The sequence below is a fragment of the Cariama cristata genome, unplaced genomic scaffold, assembly GCF_000690535.1.
Source record: "Cariama cristata isolate BGI_N322 unplaced genomic scaffold, ASM69053v1 scaffold24682, whole genome shotgun sequence".
NCBI lineage: Eukaryota > Metazoa > Chordata > Aves > Cariamiformes > Cariamidae > Cariama > Cariama cristata.
This window is the reverse complement of record NW_009602474.1, coordinates 307-8,047: the sequence shown is the minus strand read 5'-3', so window position 1 is coordinate 8,047 and position 7,741 is coordinate 307. Positions and strand designations below refer to the sequence as shown.

The 7,741-nt window shown below is 47.2% G+C and overlaps 1 protein-coding gene across 1 annotated transcript; it reads left to right on the top strand.

The window, feature by feature from the left end:
* The first annotated feature begins 4,078 nt into the window (after positions 1 to 4,078).
* Positions 4,079 to 5,116, top strand: CYSLTR1 (cysteinyl leukotriene receptor 1). Its single transcript, XM_009694780.1, has one exon. It carries the CDS (start codon positions 4,079 to 4,081, stop codon positions 5,114 to 5,116), a length of 1,038 nt encoding a protein of 345 aa, XP_009693082.1.
* Positions 5,117 to 7,741: the final 2,625 nt, after the last annotated feature.

Sequence of the window (7,741 nt, the reverse complement as noted above, 5' to 3'; positions counted from 1 at the left end):
ATTATTCGTTCTCTTCCTCTTTCCAAGTCCGAGCTCTGGTCCCCCGCAGAAGGGAGCTCGTGTCCGTGGGGGTTTGGGGCAATTCCTGCGCTTCTTTTCCCCAAACACTAAAGTCAGCGCTCGGAGCGTTCCCAAGGACTGGGGATGCTTTGTGTCAGAGCTTGGACCAAGTGATAGCATCATCTTTGGCGGTACGCTGTTTGATTGTGTAATTAAATTTAGTATAATCTACTTGTGACCGACTATAAATCTAGCTGGGCTGCAGGAGGCTTGGAGAATAACGGTTGTTTAGGGCTTTGCTTAGTTTGGGATGCTTTTCTCAGCCATGTCGCTGCTCCGTCACTTGTATACATTCCTAATGAGCTGAATTCACCAGCACATACAGAAATGGTTCGGTGAACCGTAACTGCATGAAGAAAAAGTGGTAGAAGTGGTATTTGTTTTCAATTCACGATGCGAGCCTGGTCTAAAACCTCAGCGAGGAAATGGTGTTTTGTGCATTTTTTTCTGGTTTTTACAGACGCGTTTCTAGGTATGGAGCTCTCTTAGACTTTAGCAGTCCACTTCAGTATAGTAACCATCAGTTTTCCTTTCAGTTACAAAAGACATTTAAAATTGTGTTTAGAAACATGACAGATAATGAGGCTCAGTTGTCTCTTACACAAACACCTCGCGTGGCTGTTTGCTCTCTGCTAATGTTTTTAAGAACAGCAGCTGAAAGACTGAAACTTAGTCCCCAAAGGAGGTAAAAAGTTTATAATCTAGCGCAATACTGCTTCTGAAGTGTGCACAAATAGGCATAGAGATTAAATAAGGAAGTTTATCGGATGAGCAAACGATGGGCCGAGAGGTTTACCAACATCCCTTGGTTCTCCCTTGGGCAGGACAGCTAAACTGGCAGAAGGTGGTGGCAGGGAGGTAACGGTGCCTTCTGCAGCCGTGCATCACCGATGCCGTCTCGAAAGGCAGACGGGAACCTGACCCAAAATCTGCCGTTGGGAGATGCAGGTTCTGCCTGTGCTGCCCAGACCCCCCAGTGCTCCTCTGCGTTTCTCCATCTGCGGTCTCTTCCCCTCTCCGAGCGTTACATCATGTTACTGCTTTTAGGCAAAACATCTCTGTTTAGCCACTGGGCCGGCCACGCAGCCTGGTTTGTCCCACTGTCTGCTCCTTCTTCGAACGGATCTTAACTGCCTGGAGGTGCAGGTGGATGAAGAAAACCTCAATGTGCAAAAGAGACCATTCCAGCCTCTTATTCTCAAACATCTTGGTCATGGTGGTGAGGGTTTTTTGCCTTTTTTTTTTTTTTTTTTTTAATGTCTGAGAAAGAACTGATATATGATGCCTTGGTGAGCACAGAGATTTTATCTGTCTGAGTTTTCATGAGATAATTGAGCCAGTGATCTCAGTGTGCTTTTACAGTGCATAGCACAGTGGGGTTTGCTCGGCAGGTCTGCTCGCTAGGGGTCAACCCAGCCATAAAAGTAAGGGTACTAAGAGCTTCCTCACCTGCGCCAGATTATCTTGACAGATAAAAACAAGGAATGGGGATCACACAGCTTTTTTCAGGGAATGTTGCACTACCTTCCGCTCCTGAGCAACTGGTTAAAATCAGACCAATGTTACCGCAAACTTAATTTTAGCCCTATCTTAGAGATTTTAAAATGTTATTGGGGTGTTGCTCTTTTCATAACTTGAAATTCAAGTTTGAAGCGAAGACCTCAGGCAAGCAAGGATGCTGGTGGTGTGGGATGAAGGCTTGGATCTCTCAGCATCTCCTAGGGGACCCAGGGCTCGGGCTACTCTGCACCGGGGCAGCAGCACCGTGTTGCTGGCTGGTCCTCGCAGAGGAGGGGTGGTGGCTGGAGGCACCAGAAGCTTGCAGTGATGTTTGGTGATGGTCAGACCTGCTCTGGGCTTTCCATCGTGTGTGTGTGTAAGGAGCCCGGACTCATCCAAGCTGGGGCCGAGGTCTGGATTCTGCCAACACCAGAACCAGGCTGCCGAGAGGTGACATCTGTGGGGCAGGGAGGGGACACAGCTGCAGACTCGCTGCATTTCTCCGATCAGCAGGTTATTTGCAATGAGTGTTGCTAGGTAAGCTTCATTTACACAAGCTGAAGTAGATCATCACTTACGGTTCACGATGTACAGCTTCTGACAGAGCTGGGTTAGAGTCTTGGCTGCCTCTTCTGGCCAAAGACCTCTGTGCAGTGGCACTCGCACACCCTGACGCGTCCACAGAGAGCCCAAGGGGAAAAAAAATTCTCTCTTCTGTCAGGAACAGGCTCCCCAGGGAGGTGGTGGACTCACCATTCCTGGAGGTGTTCAAAAAATATTTAGATGTGGCACTTCAAGACATGGTTTAGTGGATTTAGCAGGCATGGTGGCATCGGGTATACGGTTGGACTTGATCTTTGAGGTCTCTTCCAACCATAATGATTCTATGGTTCTAGGTTTTGCCTTCTCTCCCATCTGGGCAACTTCGCTGGTATTTGTTGAGCTTTAATGTATTTGGTGCATTGCAGATAACCAAAGGGTTAGTTTAGGGTACAAACTGCCAACGAGCTGAAACTTGACTGAAACCTGGAAGCCTTGAGCATTCCAGAGTGGTTCTGAATTCCCAGTAAATCCTGGAGAGAGACAGAGACTAATGCTGCCAGACTATTTTTATGGATGAGAATACATACCATTTAACATCAGTTTTGAGCACGTACATGGTGCTAGTTCCCATAACCGATCCTGTCCCAGCTGTTGATTTCATCATGGTTTTTCTTAAGTCCTGTTACTCCAGCCTGCAGTTCTGATCATCGGGGCTTTTCATGGCCTCAGACTGCAAGTCAGATTCTGCGTTTGAACCATTAGAAACTGAAAATGAATGGGGAAAATATGTAAGTGTATATTTTTCTCTCGGGGGACAATCCAAATGACAAGTGTCATGTCTTACTGCACTCGAATACCGAAAGGAAACAATAAAATGTCACGAAAGACTGCCTGAGTGGATCTGAAAACCCTCCCTGGCTATAGGGTCTGACAGCTATGGAGAGCCCCAGACCTACGGATGTAAATCAAAGCAATGTGCAAAAACAAATCCAAGAAGAAACCCATTGCTGGGGAGTGACCTTGACAGTAGAGATGTCTCCAGACCAAGAGGTTTGTTCTCCTCGACGTGAGCCTCCCTGCAGCCTCCCCCTCTGCCTGCCGGGTGTTGCAGCGAGACCTCGGTCCAGGCAACACCGGGGAAACTGGAGCCCTGCAGCATCCTCTCCACTACAGCCATCCTTCCTCTTTGTCACATATAATAGGCGATAGCTTCTCCAAAGCTAGTAATTATGCATATTTATTAACAAAGCAAGTTTAAAAAATGGTGTTACTTGTGAGCAGAGGAGAGCAATGCAGAACTTGGGGAGCTGAGAAATGTCTGGTCAAGCACTGAGCAGCCTCTGGCTTGGAATCATCTTCTACCTTGAGTGCGAAGGATTTGGAGGGTTTTAAATGACATTTTTAAAAACAGTTTTCCTTTACTGTTTCAGAAACCTTCTTGCGGGCTTTCTCCTGCAGTGACCTGTCCTTACGCAGGCAGGCGTGCGGGGGGGGGCACAGGGAGGCAGCGTTTGCCAGGAGATACGGAGAGGAAAGACTGAACAGTCATTAAGGACCAGATCTGGTCTTTATATTTTAAATTGCATAGCGTTATTGCCACCTTCGTTATCCCTCTCTGCTGTTTTAATGAGTAGCTACCTTAGTTTTGGAGGAGTTTACAGGTTTTTGGTAATTCAGTGGAAGAAGGTTGCCGTCAGTACTGAGGACTTACGGAAATGTGGCTCTCATCTGTACCTCACCAGTTGTTGGCACCGGGTTAAGGAAGGTGGCTGCAGTGGGTAGTTATAACACGGCTCTGCACAGCTCCGTGCCCCTTCCTAGCTGTTCTCTCCTGTACGAGAGAGATGATGGGGTTTTCCTCCTATTTAATAATGGCATTTTATTTTCGTGTGCTGCTTTACATATCTCACCTGAGCTTTTCATCCTCAGGCGTGACATCCATCGCCAAGCAGAATCGGTGCCTCGGCCAGCCAACATGACGTCACCATTCGATAACTTGTCATGCCATCACTCCATCGATGACTTCCGAAACAGAGTCTACTCCACGCTCTACTCCATGATCAGCATCATGGGCTTTGTCGGCAACGGTGTTGTGCTGTACATACTCATAAAAACATACCGGCAGAAGACGGCCTTCCAGGTGTACATGCTGAACCTTGCCGTGTCCGACTTTCTCTGCGTGTGCACCCTGCCCCTGCGTGTCATCTACTACGTCCACAAAGGGAACTGGTTCTTCAGTGACTTCCTATGCAGGATCAGTTCGTACGCGTTGTACGTCAACCTGTACTGCAGCATTTTTTTCATGACTGCAATGAGCTTCTTCCGTTGCATAGCCATCGTTTTTCCAGTCCAGAACATCAACTTGGTAACGGAGAAGAAGGCTAAATTTGTCTGTGTTGGCATCTGGATTTTTGTTACCCTGACAAGTGCTCCCTTCCTGGGAAATGGGACGTACCAACATGGCAACAAGACCAAGTGCTTTGAACCCCCGGAAGACTCTCAGAAGACAAACCTGGTCGTGATCCTGGATTTTATTGCCCTGTTTCTGGGTTTCATTTTTCCCTTTATTGTCATAACTATCTGCTACACCATGATCATAAGGACCTTACTGAAAAATTCCTTGAAGAAGAACCAGGCTAACCGCAAGAAGGCAGTCTGGATGATCATCATCGTGACGGCCACCTTCCTGGTGAGCTTCACCCCGTACCACATTCTGCGTACGGTCCACCTCCATGTGCTGCGGCTGAAGAATACCAGCTGTGAGGATGCCATATACCTCCAGAAATCGGTCGTGGTAACGCTCCCCTTGGCAGCTGCCAACTGCTGCTTTGATCCGCTTCTTTATTTCTTCTCAGGGGGCAACTTTCGGAAGAGACTTACCACTCTTAGGAAGGCTTCTTCCTCCAGCTTAACGCAAGCCTTCAGGAAAAAGTTCTCCATAAAAGAGAAAGATGAGGAACCCTTTGGAGAAAGCCATAGGGAGAATGAAAAGGAAGCCGTGACCCTTTCATAAGGTGACTAGGCCTTTCTCTAAGATCTCAGGCGAACAACGGAGATCTCAGAACTCTTCCCAAAGACCTGACGGAGGCTCGCAAGCCTTTGCCACAATTAGATGTATAATAATAATAATGGTGGACGGTCCATGACTTCTGGTACTTGGTGGTACAGCCGCTGCCAGGGATGGCCAGTCCCTTCCCCAGGAGCACTGCTTGGACACGCACAGCCACTTAGACGGAGGAGCCACTGCCAGCCAGCGCCAGAAAACTGTTGATCTGATGAGAAACTCGCACAAACAAACTCTTCAAAGCCTGTACCGGGGCTTTTGTTTCACTTCACAACTCTACCGAGGGTGTTGATTCTCCGACTCAGTGGGAAATGTAAACACGAGGTTCGCTGTACGCGGTGCTCGGGGAGCTGCTGACAAATAAAGAGGGCAGAGCTTTCACCGAATCTTCAAACGGCCCCTGAGTTACTTACACGGCAGAGGCCAGGATAATTCCTGCTCTGCTCCCAGCTGCTTCTGTTTCGGGTTTCACTTTTCAAGATAATTACGTGTGTAAGACTTGCAGGGTTGGTGCCTGGGTCTGCAAATCCAGGGACTGGGGCTTGAGCCCCTCTCCCACCCGGCACGAGCAGCTCTCTGGGCATGCTTTTGTGGGCAGCAGATCTGCCCGCATTCGCTGAATTTCTAGAAAAATCTTCTCTGCGGGAGCAGTTTTGAAATTGCAGTGTGCATTTGAAACTTATCTCAGTGGGACTGGTCCTGTAAGTGATGGCTGCAGGATCCAGATTATCGCTCCAGTTCTTCAGGAGATTTTACCTAAAATAGAGCTCTGGGTGCTCAGTATCCAGTGCAGGATCAGGCCTGCCTTTCTGAACTAGTGACCAAGCTTTTTAAAAAGAAGAAGAAAAAAAAAAAAAAAAGCAGAAGTAATTTTTTAAAATTACTATATAAGATATTTGATCCTGGTCGAGAGTGTTCACCTTGCTCACACCTTGCAGAAAAGAAGCAACCCAAGGCCCTTGGAAAGTTCTCTAGGAAGACCTGGAGATCAAGAGCCCGAGTCCAGATGAGACGTGACTGAATCTTATTTTGAGTAGAGTATGGGGAAAAAAACAGATTGGGCTATGTTTCCTATGTAAAGAAAACTCCAAAATATTGGACAGAAGGAAACATTCCTGTGCTTTTCCAGTGAACCCATGGAAAAGTAGCACTGCCTGCCTTTTGTTGGAGCAAAGCCTGAGATGAGTGATACACCAAGACAGAAATAGAAATCCTTGTAGGATGAAGACTTTTAGCTGGAAAAGTGGTTGATAAATGAACAGCAGCAAGTATGTTTTGATACGGTGTTGATGAAGTTACTTGACGCTATAAACAAAGAAAACAGTTTTAATACTATAGGATAAAAGAGAGTAAAAGGAGTTTGGCATCTGAGAAATTACCTTTACAGATAGACAGAGGAGTGTCAGTTCACTCTTTACCCCACAGTCTGCATGTCCCTGGCTCAGCAAAAGGCACTTTAAAAAAAGCAAATTCACCTGCAGAACAATTTGTGGATGTAAATTTTCAACAAGATCTGAAACCCCTCTAGGAAATGTTAAGGATCTGTAAAGTGGAAGAGGGCTGGAAGCTGCCCGGGCAGAGGAATGTCCCAGTTCCCCCTAAACCCGCAGCAGGGCAGAGCTGCGGCTGCGGTCAGAAAGTGTCTGTAAGGGTTGGCTGCAGCTCCCTTTCAGGGGTTGGCATCGGGTGTTGGAGCGTTGTCTCCAAGCATTAAAGGCGCTGTGCGACTGTAAATAGAAATCATCATGGAACACGGAGTTTCAGAATATGTAGAAATAACAGGCACATTCCCACATTTAAAAATATTTTACAGTAAAATATATATATATATAAAACAGAGCATTTTTATTGTACCAGAGGTGTTTTTTCCTTGTCCTTTATTTGACATTTGTTATGGCAGGAGAAATAGCAGTGGTTTTTATGCAATAGGGAAGACTATTTAAAAAAAGATTGCCGAAGATTAAATTAAAATATTGCAAGTTAAATTTTAACGATTACTGTTTTCTCTGTCTGTCTTTAAAGTCTCTGCATACAGATTCTTCCTCCTTCCAATACATTTTTATGTATACACAGCACTAGAGTGTAATATCTGTGTAATAATCATCCATAATGATATATTAAAAACTTAATGAAAGCAGCCCAGGAGTTGCTGGGGGCAGTCCCTGGAGCGGGCTGCTGGGGGCAGCCCCTGGAGCGGGCTGAGATGTTGGGGGGCTTGGTGGCCCAGCCTTGGAGCTGGAGTTTGGTCCAGCCAAACTGGCCTTTGCTGTACCCCGACTCTGCTGGGCTCCGGGCCCCGCCTGGGTCTGACGGTGTGGGGACCTGTCGGAGCCACTTCTGACGGGCCTGGGGCCTCGGTAGGTCTTGCAGAGGGGGAGCACCCCAACAAATAGCAGCTGGGACCACGACAAAGTTGTATTTGCGGACAGAAAATGCTTGCGAGAGGCTTGGAGGGAAGTGATGCTTTTGGTGAGGACGCTGTATTTGGGTGTCTTGTGCGGTCGCATATCGCACACAGGTTCCTGCACGGAAAAGTCCGCTGAGAATGACGTTTTCTACTTTAGCTTTTCCCCG

Bases quoted from the DNA above. Each gene is read 5' to 3' on its own strand.
- CYSLTR1 (XM_009694780.1), top strand. From the start codon at position 4,079: ATGACGTCACCATTCGATAACTTGTCATGCCATCACTCCATCGATGAC.